This window comes from Chaetomium globosum, genomic scaffold (assembly GCF_000143365.1).
Source record: "Chaetomium globosum CBS 148.51 scaffold_5 genomic scaffold, whole genome shotgun sequence".
Taxonomy (NCBI): domain Eukaryota; kingdom Fungi; phylum Ascomycota; class Sordariomycetes; order Sordariales; family Chaetomiaceae; genus Chaetomium; species Chaetomium globosum.
This window is the reverse complement of record NT_165980.1, coordinates 3,112,571-3,136,629: the sequence shown is the minus strand read 5'-3', so window position 1 is coordinate 3,136,629 and position 24,059 is coordinate 3,112,571. Positions and strand designations below refer to the sequence as shown.

Sequence of the window (24,059 nt, the reverse complement as noted above, 5' to 3'; positions counted from 1 at the left end):
TAAACTAAAATAACAAAAAAAAAGAAAAGAAAAAGAAAAAAAAAAAAAAAAAAATGATTCGGAGAAAAAACTACTATAAAAAACAATAAAAAAAATAAAAAAAAAAAAAAACCATTCTTCTATATTGTTAATTAAACAAAATTTTCAAAGATGAGGGAAGAGAAGAAAGAAAATGAGGAAGAGAAAGAGAACCAAGCAAAACGACACAAAAAGTTACCAATACGCTCTCCTTGAAGACGATGTAGCTTAATAATCAGGCTCGGAAGTCCTTGGTCATGTGGTCTAATGCTTTTCGTAGACCTACCGATTACCTTACGTGTTCCCTGATCTTAGGGTGCCGCAGAGTTGGGATTGTAGGTATTCCCCGCTGGGGGTATACCTGATGATATCGAATCTCTATTTCACCGAATTTGGATACCTATTATGAGTAGCAAGGACTGCTCTGTTACCATTAACAGCTACTGTGGAAGATGGCTTCGGATAGTGAGTTGGGTATTTGAATGACTTGGACTAAGGTTCTGCCTCCGGGATCTGGAGTCCTAGTAGTGGACTTCGCGACAGACTGAATTTGATAACATGACAGGCGCAAGATACGGATATTCACCCCATTAGCTCTCAATTTGGGCCTGTGGAGTTGGATTATTACAAAGGTATCGGATACGGCAAATGATGTGGCAGCAGGCAGCACTTTGGAGAGTCTAGTCGAAACCCTTCTTGGAGCCGTCCGTTGGCGGTTCCTGGCCACTCGCCGTTAACCCTAGACGAAGCAAGACCTCTACTGAAGTGTACATTGCCGCTTTGGCTTGGGGCTCGGTCCTCGCCACTTTTCACTCCATCTTTCCAGTCCATGACCCTGTACTAGCATCGTTACGTGGTGATGAGTTACACGGTGATCCGTCGATGTTCAAACCCTGGCCCCTATCCGTAACCGAAGAACCATGTCTGCTCGGCGAGTTTTTGGTTATCAATGAAGCCGTTGAATGAACAAAGGGTCAGGCGCCAACCGGGTGGAGTCCCTTATGTTCTCGTCACATTTGGCGAGCATCTCATTTCTGATTTCGCCGAGGATGACGCAAGAGACCAGCGAGGGTATTCATGGCCTCGGTCGCACTTTGAGGGTTGAGGCAACGTTTACTCTACGTGGTGATCATCCTAAGCTGACTGCGGAGCCCCCCGGGGCTTGTGATGAAGTGGTTACTGGTGCTGGAAGGAACTTTTGCCACTTCCGAGCGTGATATGAGCCTCAGCTCTCAGGCTTAGCGTGTGATGGGCATGCGGCCCGATCCAGGCCGGAACGCGCGATCAGCTTAGAATCCGCCGTCTTTTTGGGGTTAGGGGACAAACCGACATGGCCCTTTTGGTCCTGTGGTCCTGGCCGTTGCCAATGCTGGCAGGGATCAGGAGTCTTGTTGGCGCCAACAACGGATAAGCCGTGGCGATCATCACTGCATCTGCGTCTCTTCCCCGGAGTTGTTCGTTGACTGCGGCCAAGTGAGTGGTTTTAAGTTTGGCTCATCGGCACGGCGGCAGGGCTTAACAAGCGGAAGTTATGATATTGTCTCATGCTTCTTCTTTTAAGATCAACGAGGACCAAGGAGAACGGCCGTGCGACGTATGGCTCGGCGTATAAGATCAATGCGCACGGATGTTCCGAACGAGATGCTGCTGAATGAAAGAGATGAGCAGACCATTCCAAGGTCTTGCTGTCTCTGGTTGGGGGGTAGAAGGAGGACCGAAAACATTCAATTCGTTAGTGGAATCCTTCCACCATTCCAGTTTTCGAGTGAAGTGCCCACGGCAAGCCCGTGATCAATCGCATCAGCGTGATCGAGTCTGGTGGCGGCATGTCACCTTGCTTGGCGTTTAAATCGATCCCTTTGTGTGATCCGCCGGCATGCAGTCGATTTTCCGCGCAGTGCACACAGAACCAATCGACGCCACATATTGTCCGGCTCGAATCACGGTGGGCTTTTGACAATCCACTTCTCTCCTCGGTCCTTTGTCATTGTTCAACAAATGGAAGCTGTTCCCCACCAAGCCGGAGCCGGCACCCGGCTGTCGGCTACTGGCAGGAGTTTGGCGAAGAGTCAAACGAGTTTCTGCTCCGGAGTGCTGGCGGCGAGCTGCACATGCGCACTCGGTCGTCACGTTCCTTTGGTGGGTGAGTTGTCGTCTGTACAAACCGATGAGGGGCGAGGGGGGTGAGACAGCGCGAGCGGTGAAGCTGTAAGTGGACCAAAACAGACAATGCGGACTCGAGATGGGGAGAGGGTACAGGTGAGGTGACGATTGAGGCGTTGAGGGGTGGCAACTTTGAGGCTTGAACTTGTGACACAGCCACTCACTTACTGGTGGATGGAAAATACGAAGGGTGAGGGACCCGAGACCGGGGCTGCAGGTCTTGGAGATCATTCGTTCATATTGATGTTCATGCGATGCGAGGTGGGTGACTTCGAATTGGGGAAGTTGTTCATGATGGGTTTGCATGATCCATGCTGCACTACACGGCTTGCACTGCATGCACCTTCGGTGGATGGCAGCAGGAATTCGCTAGTACACAGTACTAAGTAAGTGTGCTGGTGTGCCCGAGGTCCTGTGTTTGTCAGCGCCGCGGAGGTGGTGTGATGCCGAATTACACGATACGGGTAACGTTATTTTGCGAGATCCTGCAGAGGCAAGCGAGTTCGAGATTTCTGATTTTCTGATTCTCTCTCTCAATCAACGCGGGGAAGAAGCCAATGGCGGAGTGTTCTTGCCTAGTCCAAGTCTGAGGAACTCGAAAAGGAGGGTTGAGAAAGCCCGAACTCGGCCACGACGCTGTGTGAGTGGTTGCGTTGCGTTGTATCCAAGAGCAGTCGTCCGAGAAAGCAATGCTGATGCCATGTTCGTGTGTGGTGCGTTTAGATTGCGATGCGCAAGGTCACCGTGCTCCCGCGGGCCGTCACGGCCCAAGCATGACCATTGTTAATTTTTCCCCGTCATTCCCGTTGCAGTCACTGGCATCCGAACCAACAAGCTTCATTGACAGATGCGAAGACGGGATGTGATGTTTTGATGTGCTGAAGGAACAGCGCAAGGAAAAACCCTTGCGCTCGACATGGGATGAGAAGGAAGCTGCCGTCGGCCCCGCCCTTCTTGCCCTGCATGCGGGGATGAGAAAAGAGGCCAAAGCTCCCTTCCCGCCGGTTCCGCTTTGACCTTCATCGTACCCTCCCCCCGGTCCATCAAATTTGAGATTGCCAGACCAGATCGGGACACCAATTGAGTTTTTGACATCATTCATGTTGCAGTCGGGTCACTGCCCGAGGTGGAAGGTCAATTGACCTATTTGTAAGTCATCATCTACTGTCATCTTCCATAATTTGGTACCCTAAGGACATCTCCTCACCTTCTGACCGCTTTAGAATCTAGATGGCTACCCAGGCTGCGAGGTAATGCGAGCAATGGCCGGCGGTAACATCCGGGATTCCGGAAGCGCACGTTGCGGGACAAACCCCACGCTGTCCAACGCTGGGCGACAACGACGATGCCGAGACCCAGGCTTTCCCTTTCCACCGCTACCGCCGGGTGACGACGCCGTGGGCCTTCCAGAACAACCGTGACGCAGATGGGGTGACGTGACATTTGGCTCGTTTGCGGTGCCCAGGGCGCATGCAACCACTCTACTCTGACGTTTGACAGCATATACGGCCATGTCAGGGACGGGGCGCGGCGACTGGCTCTGCTTGACCGATGACGGAGAGGGCGGCGCAGCGCGAGGCAGAGGGCGACACAGGCACGATTCTGCCCACCACACAGGGCCTCCACGGGGCCACCGGTCCCAGCGGTCGGGTATGGGCCTCTCAACGTGGCCGCCTGGTCGGCGTGTCAAGAAGCGTGACCTTGCAGCCCGGCCACAGCTCGTGGCCGCGGGGGCGGGGGCCGCCCTATCCTATCGAGGCTTTGCGGGGCGGGCGGGTATGGACGCAGATGCTATCGTGATGCATAGCTTGATATGGAGATCGATGGGGGTCACCCAGAAGACCCGAGGGCCCAGCGCAACCCAACCGGAAGTGCTGCTTTGGGTTTCATCGCCTGCGAGTGCGCCGTGCCTGCAGCTGGTCGAATTTCCCTCCTCGTTCCGCCGCCTCCATTGGCGGACCCCTCAGCGATGCGGGGGTTGGCTTGGGGGGCAAAAGGAGTCACTTATAGCATTTTATGGACGAACGGCGGCACGCCATTGTTGGCGATGGTCGGGTGCTGTGCAGGTATGTATGTACGTATGTAGGGGATGGGATGATTCGAGAAGCGCCGACCGCCATGAATACACCCGAAACAACGGCCCAGGCGAATCAAGTCTCGCAGCTGCATAACCGTTAATCGGGACGGATGCACCGAAGCTGCCCGGGAGAGATTCGGGGGCACGTGTTGTTTTGATGTGATTGGAAAGCGGTGTTGTGCATTGACCAAACCCCCAAACTCATCTAGTGTAGTCCGACCATGAGTGAGGCCCTCTCACTAAGAAATGTGGGAGACCGTTGAGGTTATGCGACTTAATCTGCAATTCTCAGGTAAAGTGGGTGCACCTGCAGCCCGGTATGGTGGGGTGCCAGCGTTGCACATACACCAGAGTTTGGGGGTTTCAGAAGCCGCAGGAACTTCGTATTCAAACAGCACCAAAAGTTCAACTCCGACTCGGGCTTCACCGCATGGATTCTGGCAAAAGACGGTCTGCTGTGTAGTGATTACCACCAGCTCGACTCGAAACGGGACGAACCGGAGGGGGGAGCGGGGTTCTCGAGCCTGTGAGCTAGCTACCTGACGTCCAGATCGTTGTCCATGGAGGCCAGTCGGCTGTTCCAGGTTTGAGTGCCCGTTTCCGGTTTCCAGTTTCCAGTTTCCAGCTCCAGTTTCCAGGTTGGGAATGGAGAGTGCATGAATTCTGTAACTGAAATACCGGGAAACATTCAAATCGCAGAACCCCTTTCTTTTCAGGGGCACAGTCGGGCTATTGTCGTCTCAAAATCCCGGAAAATCCAAATCCAAATGCAATATCAAATATCGACTGCCACTGGCCTGGCTTCATGACTCGTTTCAGCTGCTCCATTGTCTTCCATCCTTTGAAGGACTCGAGTGACGAACAATAGGATAATACGGCAGGGACGTTTCGAAAGGTTGAGGGTGGGAAAGCGACTGGATCCCTGTGAGCACGGTGATAGCAGCCGTGATTGGCTGCATGACAGGGATTTACCGACCAATCGCCGGACAAGGCGCTTAACGCACCCTTGCCCTCAGGTGTGGTTCCCCACTTCTCCCCGCCGCCAATTCTTGTGGCTCCCCCCAACTTCCACCAACCAACCACATCGTGAATCTCCGGACTTGCAAATTCGAGGAACAAACCACGGATTCAGACGGAAGAAGGTAAGACGGGACGGAAGCTGCTTGGAGTTGGCGTCTGACCCGGAACCAGCCGATTTCCATATCGAGAGACAGAGCAACAATTGCGGCAATCAAAGGTTTTTTGTCAACACGAACGAAAAGAAGAAGGTAAAAAAAGACAAAAGAAAAAAAGTGCACTTTTGCGTGCTTCTCCGATTATGGACGGCACAGCTGCCGCGGGGCAGAGTTCCCGCCTGCAGATCGTTGCATCCTCACAGGTAAGGTACCGCTCAAGTTTCTGGAGGTCATCTCTCTTGCGCTACGACCAGCGCGGCAACCTCGAGCACACAGACGGGCCGCAACGGGACATGCCAGCGCCATGACCGCTGCCCAATTCGCAATTCAGACAGCACACCTGCCACCCGGGCCACGCTGTCATCGTGGAGCTCGGCACACCCGGTCTCTCGGCCCCGAGGCGGCCTCTCAAAGGTCACTCGTTCCCCTATCAACCCATAGCGTTGACCTGGTGTGAATACATACCACAGGATTTTCGTAGATGAGGCGAGACGGCCAGCATCCGCCTCCTTTTCAGCTACGAGGGGGTAACAGGTCATGCGGCCTCGTCAGCAGCAACGCCCAAAAACCAGCAGCGGGTTCTAGGGACGGTCAACAGCCAAACCAGCAGCAGCGACCGAATTATGGCAAATATTGGATGTACCATGTACGGCGGATGCTGCAAGCCAACCACGGTTGATGCGGACCGCTGCAAAGCACTGCTCGAGTCCTGGCATCCTGTGCTTCCCACCAGTGATGGGGACAGATCGAAGTCACTTTCTGCTCCTGCAGACCAGGGTCTCGTCCAGCCCAGGCGCAAGCCGCATTTCTACTCGCAGGACACCCCGGCTGCTAGTCCCGCCCTAGTCAATGCGCATCTTGCCATCTGCCTTTCCCTGCAGCCCCCGCGGGACCACAGAAACACCCCCCTTGGCCCTGGCCGGCCCGCATCTGCTCCCAGATTCGCGCAATAGGGTGCAAGCGAAGAGGAGGCAGTGAAGAACCCGAACGGCGCGCAGGAGGGAGCAAGCAGTGAACAGGCATTCTCATTTTATATGTGCCCCATGGTGCCCTTGCCCAGTCGCCCAGTCGCCTGTCGAGCCCCATCCGATTTAAGCGCCTACGATGGCTGGGGTCGTCTTATTTCCCGGCACACCCTCGTGGCAACAGTGTACTTGTCTTTCCTTTTCCCACTTGCCCTCCCAAGGTTTCTGCAACCCTATTCCCTCGTTGACGCACATTGTGCATGCGCCAGAGCGGTAAAAAGAAACAGCAAGAACTTGCGCGGTAATTAGGGGGCGCAGTTTCGGGCGTCCCAGACTTATACACAACTTGACCTCGGACCGCTTCTTCACACCTTTCTGCCGCTCTGTTATTGAAGCCGCTCGTCTACCCGCCGAAGCTCCTTTGCCGCACGACAAGCGCTGAGCGCACTTGACAAGCACCCCCTTACAAGGTTCCCGTTCATGAGGCGAGGCCGGTAGACTTATCTTTGCCGCCCCCGTACAGTTCAGCCCGCACACTCCCCCCCCCCCTCCCTGGGGTTGGGGGGGGCTTTGGGTTCCTTTCCCCCCCCCCCCCCCCCCGGAGAAGAAACATCCCCGGTGCAACCGTGCGGCCGACCCAATACCCTTCCAACTCTCGTCTCGAATTCGCTTCTCCTTCCCGTCTTCCCCCGCTACAACGTGCCCACAGCTAGCACTCTCACGCCGGGCATCCCGTCACCACAGGAACCCTTTCGTCCTCGGCTTGCACTGGCATCTCCCCAAAACACGACAGGCGTGGCGATCACTTACATTCACGCCAACTCGTCAGTCACATGCAGCGGGATACCTAGAAAGCTCGGCTTTCGTAGGTGCACGGAACGTGGAGGAACGTACCGACTACGGGAACTGACAGCGGGAGACACTGTCCCATGTGATGGTTGGGGTTCGGATTGTGTAGCCTCGCCGCTCGCCCTAGTTCGCCGCTCCGCCTCCGGTGCGTGCTACTTATCTACTGATCGGTCGGTATGTTCTCTATCTTGTTTTTATGCTCGCCGCCCCCGTCCGTACCGCGACGGAGCCATACCGGGTGTGATGCGAGAGACTTTCCTATCGAATGCCCGGCGGCTAGTCTCGCGCGCCAGACCGCGCCGGATGACCCCCCTGCAATGCAAGCAGCCGACTAATATACAAGCAGGTGACCCTTGGTAGTCTCATCATCCACAAGACCGAGGACTTATCTAGTCCGCCCCGTTGCCCGCCATGTCCGCTGCGGGCCCTCATGTTTCCCGGAGCCGTGCTGGCTCCAGCACTGCCACCCATGAGAAAGGAAGGCTCGCCCACATGCACGGCTACGCCATGGCGACGCCTAACAACACGATTAATGCCAGCCGCTACTTCGATCCGTGCGCCGCTACGGCATCCATGTTCCTCTATGCTCAGGGGACTTCGGTAGTATGCTGCCACTACGACACACTAGCGATAGAACGGCGATTCGCGCGGCACGCCGAGGAGGTTCAGTTACTGGCCGTCGACAACCACAGCGACATTGGAGCAGGGAGGTTGGTGGTCAGCTACGATGTGGGGCAGACGGCTATTGTGTGGGATCTCTTGACAGGAGACGAAGTCGCCCGCTTTGCGTCGTATGAGAATCTCACATGTGCCTCTTGGATGCGAAACGGGAATGTTGCGTTTGGTGAGTGCGACGTGTTACGGCTTCCTGTCGTGAGCGCTTGGCTGACGGGGACCCAGGCAACTCACAAGGCAATGTGATATTATTTGAGCCGACAACATCAGAGCACCTCTCCGCGAGGACGATTGACCAGATCGCCATCACGGCCATCTCACCTGCAGCCGACTGCAGGACCTTCGCTATCGGGTACGTTCAAGCGGCCTTTCTGGATGGTTTCACTTGAGGCTGACACGGAAGTTACAGCTACCAAAACGGGTCGCTCTTGATCGCGACTCTCCAGCCAAGGTTTACAATTCTGCACAACCTCACCACATCAAGTGTGCCATCACCAATTGTGACCCTATCATGGCACGCCTCATCTTCCCGGTCAAAATCGGATATGCTGTCGGTACAGACAAACGATGGCGACCTCCGTGTGTGGAGTGTATCCAAGGCTTACAACGCCGATGACCCGGCCAAGATCGTGCGCATTCTGAAGAGGACGGAAAACTACCTGACGGGCCCAAACTGGATGGGGGTGGTCCAAGAACGGCCGGATTATTCAACACTCAGAATCGTGAGTGCTTCTGGGAGCTGGTAAAGTGATCGGCCAACCACTAAACATGCATAGTGAAACCATATCATGGGACGTGCGGACTAAACACGTAACTTATGACACGATCCCGACTCTCGACACCATCCGCGGCCTGGCTGTCTACGGCCCCTCGGGCACGCTCTTTACACTCGGAGCCAACAACACGGTCCAGCAATTCGACCTCAACGCGCCAGCCATGATGGTTCAGAACGTACAGCACCCTGCAAATCTGCTCCCGCCATCACCCCCTATTTCGTTGGAGGCCGAAGAGAAGAGCCAACCCGGGCATGTCTCCGAATCAGAATCACAGGTAGAAATCACATTTCGGCCGGCCGACATGTCCGATCAAGAGGATGGGAGGTCGCCTTTAGCCCGGTATCTGCAAAGCGAGTCCGACACCGAACAGTATCGTCCCACCACACCGGCCTCGAACATCTCCCGGTCAACCGTGTCGATTTCGTCGTCCACGTCCCAAACCGCGGCGCGGCGGTATCCAGCTTCTACCGTATCACGGGGCATGACCGAGAACACCTACATCTCGGCCGGTTCGTCGCTTCGCTCCGGCTACACTCAGCCCCGGGAAAGGAAAGAAAGGGAATCTCTATCGACGACCAGCTCGATTTCGATGGGGAGCTCGCATTACCACACCGCCCGCAAGCCTTCGAGGTTACGCAACGAGGTGCCGCGCAGTCCGGAAGATGCGCGGGTTGTCGATCTGTTCAAGTTCACAAAGAGCCGCCTTGCAGATGTGCCGTACAAGGCGCCGTTTTCCTCTGACAATAGCCGCCTGACAAACGATGACCTGCGACGGCAGATGCTCAGCACCATCTTCGGATGGCACAAGGACATTGACGACTTGGTCCGGGACGAAATGTCCCGCCACCCGCTTGGCTCGACGAACCGTATTCTGCTGGCGAAGTGGCTAGGCGATATCAACACCGATATCATGGCGATGGGATCCGAGAACATGACCTCGTCAGACTGGATGCTTCTCGCACTGAGCGGTATCGGCGGGCAGGCATCTCAGCACAAGCTGGGTCGTGCCTATGTGCAGCGGCTGCTCGAGAGCGGCGATGTCCACGCCGCTGCGACAATCATGGTTGGCATGGGCGACCACAACGATGCTGTCGAGATTTACGTTTCGCATAAGAAGTACATGGAGGCTCTCGTCCTCACGTGTCTCTTCTTCCCGGCAGCTTGGGAACGACAGGAACAGATTGTCAAGAAATGGGGCGAGTGGGCGGTCCAGCACGGTCAGCAACAACTGGCTATCCGATGCTTTGCCTGCACCGGCCGCGAATCTACCGAGCCCTGGTCTTCCCCATCCGCCCAGCAGCTCACTTTCCCCAGTATCACACAGACGGTCCCCGAATTGCTCAGCCCGCCGCTCTCGCCCCCGGTCATGAACCACGGGCCACAAAGAAGTATCGCAAAGAACTCGGCGCTAAAACTCATCACTTCTTTCGACCCTCATGCCAAAAACAGGCTGCTGGCAAACGTCGACGACGGCAAGACTCCGATAGCCGCTGCAGCGACGCCCATGTTGGAAACGGCACTATCTCCCGGCGGCGCTGACCCCGCGACTGCCATCTTGCGAGGAAACCGGAGCCAGTTTAACACCCCGGCATCTGCCCGTCCAGTGCATGGATTTGGCCGGCAGCGCTTGCCATCGATTGGAGAAGCCCCTGACTCGGCCCAGCGCGATCTGCTGACTGCCATAGCGCGGCCGGAGGGAGACCCTTATGCGAACGCATTCCAATCGACCGAAGTCCACGACACTGCCGTGAGGAAGCTCGAACTCACGAGACCGAATACTGCTAGCCCGAGGTTGATGAAGGAGAATGTTAAGGGGCACCCGCCTCCGTCCCCGTCCCCCGCGGCTGTTGCTGCCTTGATGGAAGGCGGAAGATACAGGAGGAATGGCTCCCGCAGCCGCATCCCTGAAGGCCTTGATTTGTCCCTCCCCTCGTTCAAAGACTCTCTGCCAGAAGACCTCACTTCACCCGAACCATCGGCGAATTCCTCTGTCCGATACCACTGGCCATCCAGGCGAAGAGGCCCTGGGTCCGTGGCCAGCTCTGTAAGCGTGGCTTCGGCGGCATCAAGCGTTGCAAGGAGCCAGCGTGGGTACCACAACAGCCAGAGCAAGGGCCTAGACAACTACGTTCACAGTCTAGACGCGGCGCCGACCAAGAAGCAAATTCGGGAGAGCAGCCGCGACGGCCGCAATGAGCGTGCTACCAGCCGGTCACGCAAGGACAACCGTGGAAAGTCTCAAGACCGCGGGCGGGCTTCGTCGCGGAGTTACACTCCCAAGGGCGGAAAACGCTCGCCGAAATCGCCAGTGCCCATGTCGCCCGAGGACCTGATCAACTTGGCGACACCCAAGGAGGACTTTGATCAGATGAGCCACAACGGCGGCAAAGGAAGGCTGATTGATATCTCCAACGATGAAATGGAACTGCCGAGCCAGCCGAGCACGGTCAAGAAGGTGGGATACGCCAACCGAGATGGCTCCCGGGTCAGGGGTTCGAGCCGCACCGCCAGCCGGAACGGCCGCAGCTCGAGCCGCGCGCGCAGCCCGGATAAGCGTCACGTTCCGCCCGCGCTGGACCTCCGTGGACGCTCCGTATCGCGCGGCCCGCCGTCGAACAGGTCGCCATCCTCGCCGCAGCCCATGTCGGCAAACTTGCAGCAGCATTACTATGGGTCGGATGATGAGGGAGGATTACAGGCAGGCGGTCGAGGCCCAGGAGAAGTTCCGCCAGAGAAACAATCGCAGCGCGAGCAGAGCCAGGGGAGAAGTACCGGCCTCGCCAATGTCGGTTCGATCAACCGCATGGTCTACGCGGGAGGCACCCAGGGAGAAGTCGGATCTTCGGCGGAACACATCACACGCCGGGACGGAGACCTCTTCGCGTCGCAAGATCGCTGCTCCGTTGAAGACCCCGGCGCCGATGCAGCTTGTTGCAGACAACAACTCGGGCGATCTGAGAGTCATTAAGGATGAGAGACAGCTGAAGAAGGAGGCCGCTGCCCGTGAACTCGAGGCGCGCCGCAAGTCTCTCGCAACGAGGCCCTCGGCGCCGCCGATCATGCATCCCGACGAGATCACACCTGCGCCACTTGCCAGTGCGCTGCCCTCGCTCATGGAACTTCCGAGCACGACATACGTGCCACCGAAGAAGGAGGACCTCCCATTCCGCAGCGCAAGCGTGGATCCCAGCGCCGGGAGAAGTATGTATGCGACCCGCAACAGGCCGGCCATTGGGCTTCCGGCAACGCCCAGGGCGATGCGGCTGGTGATGGATTCCGAGTCGAGTTCCAGGAACGCTCCCGTTCCCCCGATCCCGTCTACTTTCGCGCAGGCCTCGCCCGCCATGCCGCCGCAGCCGCAGCCGCAACCGCAGCCGCAGCGTGAGTCGCCAGGCAGGCGTTCACCGGAACGTGTAGAGGAGGAGCGAAAGGTCGACGACATTCCGATGCTGCTCTCGTCGTCCGTGTACACGCCGCCTCCGCCAGCCCAGTCCAGGATCGCAGCCCAGATCGGTAGGTCCATGTCTGCTCCTCCCCGGGACCTGGTCCAACCGGAGACCCAATCGAGACGGCCCTCCGTTGTCAACTCGACGTCGATGGGCCGGAGGCCGTCCCACGATGCCAACGCTTTCCCTGCCCGGAGGCCATCCCACGACGCCAACGCTTTCCCTACTCGGAGGCCGTCGCATGATGCAAACGCGAACATCCCGCCGCCACCTCCACCGCCGGTCCCACCCATGCTCAAGGAGCTGCAACACCTCGCGCAGCCGCCACCGCCCCCGCCGGCTCCCCTCCCCCACGTCGGCGGCCCCCAGCCGGTCGTTTACGGCGGCAGCTCAGGCATGATCGAGATCGTCATGGACGACGACCAGCCCCAGCCGCCGCAGCAGCTTCAGCAACAACTCCAACAACAGCTTTACCCGCAACAATACCAACCCCAGCAGCAGCAGCACCAGCAACCCCCTCCCCCGCCCCCCATCCCCTCCGCAATCCCCGTCAGCGAGGCCACGGTACCCATCATCTCAACCCCCAACCCGCGCAACGGGCACAACCGCGGCCGCAGCAGCGTCGACAGCATCGCGGGGCGCATCTCGCGCGCGACGGAGCGCATGCGCTCCGCCAGCCGCAGCCGCGGGCCCTCGTCCATCAAATCGCCCGAGATGATGGGCGGCGCGCCCTACGAGAGCGTGCCGCCGCCGCCGCCGCCCGCACCCTCTTCGCACCCGCCCGTCAGCATGGGCATGAACTACCGCGTTCAGAACCAGGTGGTTTATCAGCAGGTCCAGGCGCAGGTCGCGCAGCAGGAAGGGAGGAATGAGTATCGCACGGGGTTGCATCAGAGTGAGATGATTTAATGGGGTTGTTGTTATGTGAGGGTTGGGGAGGGGGATGGACGGGCTGGTCTGTCGGTTTATTTCATGCACACACACATACACACACACACGGCCGCGTACAATACCAACAACGCGGTATGTTAACATGGAGAACGGAAAAAAGGAGGGGTATGAGGTACCGCTGTCCTGGACGAAGGGAAATATATCTATGAAGAGTTGATGGCCTGGGTGAGGTCAATGGAGACGGACGCCACAGCGAGGCGAGGCAGGGCATATTTCTTTCTTGCTCTCCTCCTCCCTCGCGCCATGGTGGGTGGTGGTAGTTATCTGGTTTGCATGTCGCATTTTGCATTTGATTTTTCAGTATTTATACGTTTTTTTCTCATTTTACTTTTCATCATCATTCTGGGATACCTTTTATCTCCCTTCTCATGACTTATGACAACTCGGCTGGGCTGGCTGGCTGGGAGGTGGATGAGTGGATGGATGGATGGGGGGTGGCAGGAGGTAGCACAGGAGGGGTTATGGAATACCAGATTGGATTGGATTGGATATGGGCGGAGGTGGGAGGAGGGGATGGGAAAAGGCAACAAAAGCTGGCGGGTGGGTGAAACAGGTTCAACTGGGTTGAATGGGTGTGGGATAACTACATTGTTGCCTCACGGCACTGTGTTGGATGGTGTTTTCGTTTCGATGGGGGAGATTTGCATTGCTGGATTTGTAATGGGGGTCTAGTAGTAGCAGTTGCAGTAGCAGAAGTTGATATTGTTTGTCTATCTGATGTCTCCTTGTTTGGTGTTAGTGTGTTGTGCTGTGTCTGTCATTCAGGGTTGGAGGTTTGTGTGGGCCAACATCGCGAGATTCTTCAACCCTCAACAACCCTAAGTTGATCATCGCCAGGCTGCATGTCAATAGCCACCAACTGCCTCTTTGGCGTTTTTGTGTTGTCGCAATTGATGGGATCACTTTTCAAGGTGACAGGCATCATCCAAGTCACTTGTCGATAAATAAAACAGTGCAAAAGAAATGACAAAAATTGGAGTCGACATCTCCATCTCGCCGCTCTACCCCAAGCCCCCAGCGATCGTGATCCAGCGCGCCATCTGACGGTGAAGATGCCTCTGCAGAGTGAGACCTCCCTCAAGTGTCATCTTCATTGCTTAGGGCCACACGCAGCGATCGCAGGTTACCCGTGCGAGTGGGTGGCCACCGCGAGATTCGTGCTGGGCGCCGCTGGGGGGTTCTTATGGGGATGGAGTAGAAACAGCGAGAAAATCAAGTGCCTCCGAAACCAAACTGACCATTACAGTCGAAAATTGGGGGTGCGGAAACTAATACATATACCCTGCACAGATTTGGGGGCCAGTGCGCTGGGATACTGAAGGGTTAGGGTACTGGGATACTGAAGGGTTAGGGTAATGCTTATCGATAGTGGACTTGTGCTGGCCGCTTCCCCTTCGGCGCGTCCACGGTTTCCTCTCTCATTCACATGCGCACACCGGCCCTTCAACTAGCAATTGCGGAACTCTCGACGAGAGGAATGAATTGATTCTTTCCTACCGAATAATGAGTCGACCAAACAAACCCACGGCCAGGCGACCAAGGTGACACCGGCCAGCACGCGCAACAACATCACCGCCCAAACTACGAAACAAATCAACACTTCCCACCTCCATACCATACCACAACCACCACCCAGTCCAACCGACACCATGCTCACCACATCCCCCCACCTCTACATCCGCCGCCCCTCCCCGACAACCGCCGAATTTACAGTCACCACCTGCCCGCCCCTGACCATCCCGCTCCGCCTCCTCCTCCTCAGCATCCACCTCCTCCGCTTCCTCGTCGTCCTCGCCGCCCTCCTAACCCTCTACACCCGCTTCGACCCCTTCCCCACCACAACCAACCACAACTACCACCAACAACCACAACAACAACAACCCCCACAAGAACCGCTCCTCACCCTCCTCTCCGCCGGGAACATCGCCCTCTTCCTCCGCACGGCACTCTCCCACGCGCAGCTCTCCCAAGCCGGCACCCTCCTCACCAGCCTCACCACCCCACTCCCCGACTGGGCCGTCGCGGGGGCGGCTGCGGGCGCGATCTACGCGGCGGTGCACACGCGGCTGCACACGACCGAGTCGGTGCTGGTGCTGCGCGGGCTGGGGATCCAGACGTGCACGTCCGGGTCCGGGTCGGGGTCGGGGTCGGGGGGTGGTGGTGGTGGGGGCGGGAAGTTGGGGTGGGGCAGGCAGACGAGGTTTATCCCGACGGAGAAGATACGCGATGTGTTGATAAATGAGGCGTTTCGGGGGTTTGAGGTCAGGTATTATTTGGTGGTGGTGGTGGAGGGGGAGGAGGATGTGGTGGTGCTGTTTCCGGGGCTGTTGCCGAGGAGGAGGATTGTGGAGGCGGTCTGGAGGGGGATTAGGGCGTGTTTGGTGGAGGGGGAGGACGGGGGGAAGGGGTGATGGCTGTTTTTCTGTCAAGGGTTTGTTTTATTTTGAAGTTTAAGCGTGTGGGTTGGGATTGCTAAAACATTTGGACTGCTCAGAAGAAGGGTAGATTTAGGTGATTTATTCATCTACGCTGCTGTCTGCCGCACTGCTATCCCCGTCGTTGTTCGCCGTTGATAACGCTACGCCCAGTTCTTGGTCTTGGACAGTTCCTCCGCGCTGGCGAACCCCTTTCTCTGGGCCCACTTGTCGTTGACCTCCTCCGGCGACGCCAGCAGGCGCTTCTTGAGCACGGGGACGTACGTCCCTGACGCCCTGGCTGAGTCGCCGCCCTCGTACACCCGCTGGCTGCTGCTCGGTTTCTCCGGCGGGCCCGACTCGGCCAGCCTCCGGCTGAGGTCGGGTTTACGCGCCACCGCGTCTAGCAGTCGGTTCGCCAGCAGCTCGTCCATTCTGCGCTCGCGCCAGCACGCCCACATGCTGTCTACCAGTCCGCCCGGTCCGTGCAGGTACGATGGTTTGTCCTCGCCCAGCCAGACCCAGTCGATGGCGTCCTTCATGCTGGTGTTGCCCTCCGCGTCGGGATCGTGCACGTCGAGCGCCGCCTGCTCGGCATTGTCGACCTTGGGGAAGATGCAGTCCCACAGCACCAGCGGCACTTCCTCGGCCATGGCGTAATTCGGCTTGCGCGGATTCTTCTCGACGTCCAGTAGGTCGGTTACTATCGACGGCTTTTCGAGTCCCTGTCCAACAAGGAATAGGATGGCGACCATGTGCCGGATCTGGTGCCACAGGAAGGCGGAACCGCGGACGTGGAAGTAGTACACCTTGGGATACGTGGTCCCGCCGACCAAACTCTCCGGCTTGAAGCCCTGCTGAGCCAGGTACGGTAGCGCCGAACCCGCGTCCTCCACCTCGACAACATCCGCCTCAAACATCCTCCGCTTGAAATTCGAGATCTGCTTGACCCCGTCGACCTTGCAGAAGTTTCTGAAGTCATGAACACCCTCGAACAGCTTGGCCGCTTTCCGCATAGCGTCAATATCAAGCCACCCCTCACTCCCCTTCTTCCTCTCCGGGTCCACCGAGATAGGGAGCGGTGCGAAAGCGGGCTGGGTAAAGAAATACCGGTACTGCCGCTCCCGGCACGAAAACCGCGCCGAGAAATCCTCCGGCAGCGTCGGCGCCCACGCGAGCACCCTGATATCCGGCGGCAGCAGTCTGTTCAGGATCCGTGGGTAATTAATCTCATCCGCGACCGGATCCCACGCACGCTTGCCATCCTCCTCTCCCCTCCCCCTCCCCCTCTCAACCTCCACCCCCGCCTCCCCCATAACCACATCCCCCTGCCCCTCCCCACGCCTTCACCTCCGCCCTCACCACCGGCCGATTACTCCTCACCCTAACCCCCACCACCTGCCCAAACGCACTAACCCCCTTATCCGTGCGCCCGCACTTGGAATACTCCCAGGGGGCGAAGTCCACGCGGGACGGGTCGTCGGGCCAGATCAGACAGCTCTTGGCCAGCGCCCGCCACAGCTCCTCCTCGACCGTCGACACCGACACGCCCGCCTGGTACTCGAAGCCGCCGTAGCGCTTGCCGAGGTAGGCTAGCTTGAGGGCGATGAGGCGCGTGGAGTAGCGGGTGGGGTCGAGTTTGGAGGGTTTTTTGGTTTTTTTTGGGGGAGGGTTAGTGGTGGTGTTGTTGGTTGCTGGGGGAGTGGGTTTGGGTTTGGGTTTGGTTTTGGTTTGGGCTTGGGGGGGTGGTTGCTGTGTTGCTGCTGGCGGCGGTGGTGGGGCGGAGGTTGATGGTGCTGTTGTCGTTGTCGTTGTAGATGATGGTGGGTTGGGGTTGGGGTCGGGCTTTGCTTGGGCTTCGAGTTGCTGTTCTAGCTCCTTGATACGCTCGAGGAGGCGGTCCTTGGACCAGTCCTGGTAGTTGAGGTCGGCCATTTTGGGTGAAGGTGAGGATGAACTTAGGGCGCGATAGTTAGGGGGGTATGAAAATGAGTGAGTGGCACCATAAAATGATGGCAACAGCAACGCGACCACTGAACGGCCTTGCGCGTGGATGAAAGCCTTCCGAGCGCGGTATGTAGCGTTCATAGGGCTGTCAAAAGCCGGTCCCCTTTTCACCCCTCAACAACCACTAGAAATTGTCACAAGTCCGATGCGCCCCTTCAGTTGGCCGGCAGGTGAAAGCGACTGGAATTCCAGCGATTGCTGCCCCCCGCAAAGCTGGACAAATTTTGGCGGGTCTCGGCCTTGGCATCGCGATAAGCCCTCCGTGGGATGTTGATAAGGATAATCTCAAAGTGTATGTAAATGTCAAGGAGCCCAAGTTACTGTGTGAAACACTCGCCCTGTTCACCAATGACATGATGGAAGAACACACAATTACGGTCGTACTGCTAGGCGATGAGGGATGTGGGAAATCGACTTTTCTCTCGTCAGTATTCTGAACATGGCTTCCAAGATAAGACACCCAACATGTTCTTAAATACAGTTGGAGCTAACCCATGATCCACTGAACACAGACGAATAAGCCAGGGGCGCCAGAACCTCCAGGGCAAGACTCCCATCACCCTCCTCAGAGATATCGACCAACCCTTCATTTTCGAGATCCGTTCCCGCAAAGGCCAGTATCGCTTCGAGTTTTACGATACCAGCAGCCCCGAAAACTGGAGGCTTCTCCGGCCGGACCTGGCCATCATCTGTTATGACATAAGCCAACGCCTCAGCCTCATCAACCTCCAGCGGGTGGTATGCTCCCCATCCGCCCCTCTCCTCCCAGCCCGACTTTTCTGACGCGGCTCTCTCAGTGGATAAAAGAAGTCCGGTCGGTATTCCCAACAAGCGACATCCTCCCAGTGCTGGTGCTGGGTCTCAAGCGAGATCTGCGGTCCGAGGATGACCCGAACGGCATCATCTACCCGCAGGAGGGATACCAGTCAGCCCAAGCGATGCGTGTCGACAAGTACATCGAGTGCTCGGCGGTGACCGGGGAATTGATGACTGAGGCCTTTGACGACATTTGCAGCACCGCCCTCCAGACCACGACCCCAAACGGAGGGCAGAGCGAGGGAGGCTGCATAATTATGTAAGCGGATGTCACAGCGGGGGTTGCTGACTGGGCCGGAGCGGGTGGGCAAAATGATGGTGCATATGCCTCATTCAGTCGCTTGCTCAGTAGCCGTTCTCGACGGTTGGCACGGCATCGGCATCCATCTCATCCGCCTCTTCACCGCCTTCGTTCGACTCGTCGCTTCCCAGCACTTCTGCGATGATGTCGACAATCTTGTTTTGGTTGTCGTCATCAAACCGCTCTTCCATGTCCTCGATTGCTGTGCTTAAGAGCGCAGTAGATGATGGGCGAATGTTGAGGATGGAAAGGAGCTCGCCCTTGGTCAGTTCGCTTGGCAGGTTGGCCTCGCGGAGCTTTTCAAACAGAAGGGAGAAGGCTGCCGGGCTGTATGTTTGTGTTTCTTCTTGTTTTTCCAACGGGCTAGGCTTTTCCGCTGAGATATTTGGTGACCTGTCCTTGTTAGTTGACTCGGTGTCTGGGAGAATGATGATTGTTTGTAAAAAGCCAACCTCGTTCATCACCTGGTGTGCGTTGCCAGGCACTCGCCGGTTTTGCGCCTTATTCCGCTTGCGCTGGTCGGCCAGGTGCTGGTAAACCTCATAGTTGGACAGGAGCGCGTTTTGTGACTCGAGAATTTTCATCTTCCTTTTGTCGCCGCCTCACTTCCGGAAGGGTTTGACGGGGGTTGTTGAGATGCAAGCTGCGGGATCTGGCAAGGGTTCTGGCAAGGTTCTGGGCTAGTTACCGGACACAACTACAAAAGCTGCACAGCGGCCCAGGTAAGTAGACAGACAAATTATTGCACAGCTTTCGTGGTTGTCACAGTCCTCGTACTCCGCCACATGTATTAGTTATATCACTGTGATTGATTGCGCGGTACGGGCTGCTGTTGCGATGCACTCTTGAACCAACCCAAAAGCTCGGTGTGTCAGAAGAAAATGCGGTTCAGGCTTTAGCGATGCCCCAAGCTGACCGTTGGAGCTCCGAGACATGGAACTGACCCAGTGCATCTGCAGGGCACGTCCCAATTGAGCAATCCAAGCCAATCATCCTGTGCAGGAATGCCCCTCCGAAAAATTCTCGCATCATCATTGCCTGAACCAAGGTACGTACCGATTTGGGGTGCGTCCTAGGCCGGCCAACGTCAAGATCCATGAGGCGAGAAACTGGACCACAACCCGCAAAAGAGAATTTTTTTGTTTTAATTCCTAGCAGCCCCGCGGTCAACTGTTCCACACCGCGGGACCGATCTTACCCACATCCCAAACAACATTACCGCATTGAACGGCATTCCCACTTGGTCACTTTTGACTCGATTCAAGATGATTCCCTTGTGATTTTCTCTTTCATCTTCTCCTCTCCCGTTTTACTTTCTTTCTTCCCATACATTGTTTATTCCCTCTTCCCTGCTCCTCACCGCCCGGCCAAACCACCTAAGCCGTGCTCGGCCCCTCTTCAATCTCAGTTGCCCTGGTACCCTCGGCAATTTTTTGTTAGCGACCGATTCCCGGTGTGAAGCATCCGTTCTGTTTCTGTTCCGGTGAACTGTCCTGTTCACACCTTCAGTCACAACAACAAAACTACAAAAGAGCCTCATCTGGTGCTGTCTCGCCTGTGCCGGCATCGGTCGTGCAGTGTGATCGAGGCACCCTCCCACTCTCGCCTGCGCACCTGGAGTTGCATCCGACGCCTGTTCCGCTTCTGCACCCCAAACTTTCTCAAACTCGGATTGCCTGCCGAGCCGCCACCCTTTCTTCTCCGATTCTGCTCCGCTACTTAATTCCTCCATCGCGTCATTCCCTTTGGCCCAACCTGCCTGGTTGTCCCAATTGCATCAATTGAGCCGCCATCATGGTCAGAAACATTGTGGTCCTCGGCGGCAACTCGCATCCCGCCCTCGTGGAAAGCGTGTGCAACATCCTGGCTCTGCCAGCCTGCAACCGTATTCTTACTAAATTCTCGTCTGGTGAGAGCCGTTGCGAAATCCAAGATTCAGTTCGTGGCAAAGATGTCTACATCATCCAGACTGGTTTTGGCGGCAATGGCAGCAAGCTCAACGACCACTTCATGGATCTGTGCATCATGATCTCGGCGTGCAAGACAGGCTCGGCCCGGAGAGTTACGGCGGTCCTACCCCTGTTCCCCTACTCGAGGCAACCCGATCTCCCTTACAAGAAGGCCGGCGCTCCCCTCTTCAAAGCCCCTTCAGAGAACGGCAAAAAGGACTACACTTTTGACAGCGTGCCGGCCACACCTGCCCCTGGCGTCCCCCGGAGTGCTGGGCTCGTCAACGGCACCGACATCTCGAGCCGGCTGACCAAGACGTCATTGCCTAACGGGACCGGCGCGACATCTCCTGTCAAACAGACCAACGGCACCAGCAACGGAATCAGCAACGGCGACAGCTATTTCAATGGCAACGGCCACAGTGTCGCAACCCCGGCGCCGAGTGCCATTGGCAGTTACACAACACACGACTACGAGAACGTGTCTCACGTCGGCGCATTCCAAGCGAAGCCCGGGTATAAGCAGTGGGTTGCGCAAGCAGGGACACTGGTGGCCAACCTCTTGACTTGTGCTGGTGCCGATCATGGTATGTCTCCCCGCGTTCTACGGGCTTAGCTGGGCTTGAGAGTCTGAGCCTATACCTTGGGGAGAAATCCGGTCTTCTGCTTCACCGCTCATATAGCTAACCTACGCTGCAGTAATCACCATGGATCTGCACGACCCTCAAGGTATGTGAAACACAAAATGGTGGCTTCGCGTCACCACGTGGCCAAGAGGCGGCTCTGTGTTTCCACACGTCATCAAGCACTTTTCAGGCTTTTCTTTGTGTAGATGTTTTGTCGGGGCAAGAGCATACTGACTGACCATGTTGCAGTCCAAGGATTCTTCGATGTTCCTGTAGACAACCTGTACGGCAGGCCCCTGCTCAAGCGGTACATCCAAACGCACATTCCCAACTACAAGGATGCCGTCATCATCAGCCCCGACGCCGGTGGTGCGAAACGTGCCACCGCGATTGCAGACGGCATGGGCGTTGAGTTTGCCCTCATTCACAAGGTAACATCTCTCTGTGTCTCCCCTCTCAGCCACTTACCAACCCTCGCTGCAGGAGCGCCGCCCCACCAAGATCACCGACAGGCAAAACGCGAGCATGATGCTCGTGGGTAACGTAGCAGACCGGGTCTGCATTCTCATTGACGATCTCCTGGACACGGGCAACACCATCACCCGGGCCGCAAAGCTCCTCAAGAAAGAGGGTGCCACCAAAATCTACGCGCTCCTCACCCACGGTGTCTTCAGCGGAGACGCCATCAGCCGCATCAAGGCATCCGCTATTGACAAGTTGGTTGTGACCAACTCGGTCCCACAAAACGAGCACAAGGCGCTCCTGGGACCCAAGCTCGACGTCCTGGATATCTCGCCCATCTTCGCCGAAGCCATCCGGCGAGTACACCATGGCGAATCGATTAGTGTGCTTTTCAATTACGACTAACCGCGGGGGTCTGCGGCTCTGAAAACCGAAGAGAAAAAAAGAGGTGTGCATGTTAAACACACACGACACGGCATCTGGCGTTGGTTTCAGTCCGTCTTTCGTAGGTGTGGTCCTTTACCCCTCGGACAGTATACAGAAAGGCATTGCATTGGTGGTCACCGTGGAATGCCCGCCTTTTGGGACATTCATTCGTACAGACACTCCTTCACAGCAAGGATATCTCTTCCGGCGTTTGCACTTCTTCTTTCTCATCTTGTCGGACTCTCATATTCGGGGTAGAAGACAGGTCGGAAGTGGTCACCGGCCTAGTTACCTAGACAAGTCATGCAGACAATGCATGCGCACAAATGTCCCATCGAGGATGCTGTGGTGATGTGGTCTAGCTGTGCCGTTGCTGTTGTCTCTTGCCACTCACTAGCAGTGAAGCTGGGTCTCCCGTGGCCCCTGTGCTCGCGCTTTTGGGCCAAGGAATGCGACACAAGGACATCTGCTCTTACCCACCGGCCCTACGGACGCCGCTTCTTGGTAGATCCTAACCTGGCAAACAATCTGACGTTTCTTGGCATCTTCATTTCCTATAACTATGGGTAGAGAAAAATAGCCAGAGGCAGTGGGTGTATGGTGTTATCTTTTTGCGTCGATGGGATACCAACAAACATGTTGAAAATACACACACAAGTCCAGTGACTCCTATTTAGTTACTGTTTACTGCTCGGCAGAGGAACCATGCAGATCCGAGTCCCGGAGCCGATGGAGGGGGGTCAGCTGCCCCGGTAGTCCGGCTTGGCACTGGCTTGGGCCCCGAAATGACGTCCTGTCTTGGATGGATCACCCGTAGGGGGTTCGTTCCCATGGCTATCCCGGCTGTTGAAAAAGTGCATTGAGGGGAGGCCACTTGGTTTTCTTTTTTCTTTCTTCTTCTGGTTCATGGGTCAGTAGCACTTGCTGAACATATACATATATGAGGTTGCTCAGCACAACCCGATGAGCTGAGATGAGTGGCTCGGGCCCTCCGTGTTGGGCCGCCGTGGCCAGGGGTCGCAGAAAAAAAAAACAGAAATTGAGATTACCGGCCTCAAAGCGCCATGGGCAAAGATTTCACATCGGTGCTGACTATATATACCCTCGCATCTTTGGTACATCCCATAGTATTCTACACAGTACGCAAACACTGCCAGTCACCAATTGATTCCACATCGAAGTGATCAGTCAAAACAAGCTTCTCTGACAAATCTCACTTGCTCTTCCCGAACGGTTATCCGGCACTTACACACACCCTGGCCACTCACAACACGTTTGGAGTCTCCTTAAAACCCCCGCCGCCACACCACCAAGGCACCAACCACCTCCACGCCGCACACACAACCAACGTCATAATCTTGCCGTGAGGTTTGAGGGATCACGGAAACAGCGTTTTTCTAAAGACGGTTACCACGGCCCGTGTCGTGACAACTTCATTCGTTACCAGCGCGACGATTAACCCAACAAAACACACAAGCTGGTATCCCCTGCCCCTTATCACCACCTTTTCCATTCCCTTTTCGAAACCACAAACCCACCAACTCACTCACTCGCTTCCATCGACAAAAAACACGACAGATACACTACACTACACCTCACGATGGCGGGCCCGCCAACCCCCACCATCACCACCCACCCCCCACCACCTCCTCCTCCCCCTCCAACAATAACCACCACCACCATCACCACGACCCCCATCTCACCCGCAACCACAACCACAACCACAACCACCACCCCAACCCCAACATCCCCCACTTCCGCAACCCCAGGAACAACCACCCCGACGCCGAACCGCCTCCGGCTGCGTAGCTGGTGGATAAGGGGTCGGGGTTAAGGGGTAAGGCCCGTGAGATTTGGAGGAAGCTTAGGGGAGGCTGTGGTAACCGACTAATAGTAGAGCCACCAAAAGGCTGTTAAGTGTGGGTGGGGGATTGTGCCTGAGTGCTGTCGGGGGATGTTGTCC

General features: G+C 56.6%; 6 protein-coding genes across 6 annotated transcripts; 3 read left to right on the top strand and 3 right to left on the bottom strand.

Moving 5' to 3' along the window:
• Window positions 1-3,275: 3,275 nt before the first annotated feature.
• On the bottom strand, window positions 3,276-3,694 carry CHGG_07867 (uncharacterized protein; the record flags this gene model as incomplete). Its single annotated transcript, XM_001225522.1, has 2 exons — window positions 3,276-3,324; window positions 3,495-3,694. 2 exons carry the CDS (start codon window positions 3,692-3,694, stop codon window positions 3,276-3,278), a joined length of 249 nt encoding a protein of 82 aa, XP_001225523.1.
• A 3,964-nt stretch (window positions 3,695-7,658) lies between these two features.
• Window positions 7,659-13,053, top strand: CHGG_07866 (uncharacterized protein; the record flags this gene model as incomplete). The annotated part of the gene is made up of 5 exons (XM_001225521.1): window positions 7,659-8,091; window positions 8,148-8,274; window positions 8,332-8,664; window positions 8,939-11,371; window positions 11,526-13,053. The coding sequence occupies 5 exons, from the start codon at window positions 7,659-7,661 to the stop codon at window positions 13,051-13,053; spliced, it is 4,854 nt and encodes a 1,617-aa protein (XP_001225522.1).
• A 1,691-nt stretch (window positions 13,054-14,744) lies between these two features.
• Window positions 14,745-15,506, top strand: CHGG_07865 (uncharacterized protein; the record flags this gene model as incomplete). The annotated part of the gene is made up of 1 exon (XM_001225520.1): window positions 14,745-15,506. One exon carries the CDS (start codon window positions 14,745-14,747, stop codon window positions 15,504-15,506), a length of 762 nt encoding a protein of 253 aa, XP_001225521.1.
• A 167-nt stretch (window positions 15,507-15,673) lies between these two features.
• CHGG_07864 (uncharacterized protein) lies at window positions 15,674-17,444 on the bottom strand (the record flags this gene model as incomplete). The annotated part of the gene is made up of 2 exons (XM_001225519.1): window positions 15,674-16,816; window positions 16,926-17,444. The coding sequence occupies 2 exons, from the start codon at window positions 17,442-17,444 to the stop codon at window positions 15,674-15,676; spliced, it is 1,662 nt and encodes a 553-aa protein (XP_001225520.1).
• A 1,233-nt stretch (window positions 17,445-18,677) lies between these two features.
• Window positions 18,678-19,217, bottom strand: CHGG_07863 (uncharacterized protein; the record flags this gene model as incomplete). The annotated part of the gene is made up of 1 exon (XM_001225518.1): window positions 18,678-19,217. The coding sequence occupies one exon, from the start codon at window positions 19,215-19,217 to the stop codon at window positions 18,678-18,680; it is 540 nt and encodes a 179-aa protein (XP_001225519.1).
• Window positions 19,218-20,427: 1,210 nt separating this feature from the next.
• Window positions 20,428-22,075, top strand: CHGG_07862 (uncharacterized protein; the record flags this gene model as incomplete). The annotated part of the gene is made up of 4 exons (XM_001225517.1): window positions 20,428-21,169; window positions 21,282-21,311; window positions 21,458-21,654; window positions 21,710-22,075. 4 exons carry the CDS (start codon window positions 20,428-20,430, stop codon window positions 22,073-22,075), a joined length of 1,335 nt encoding a protein of 444 aa, XP_001225518.1.
• Between the last annotated feature and the right edge of the window lie 1,984 nt (window positions 22,076-24,059).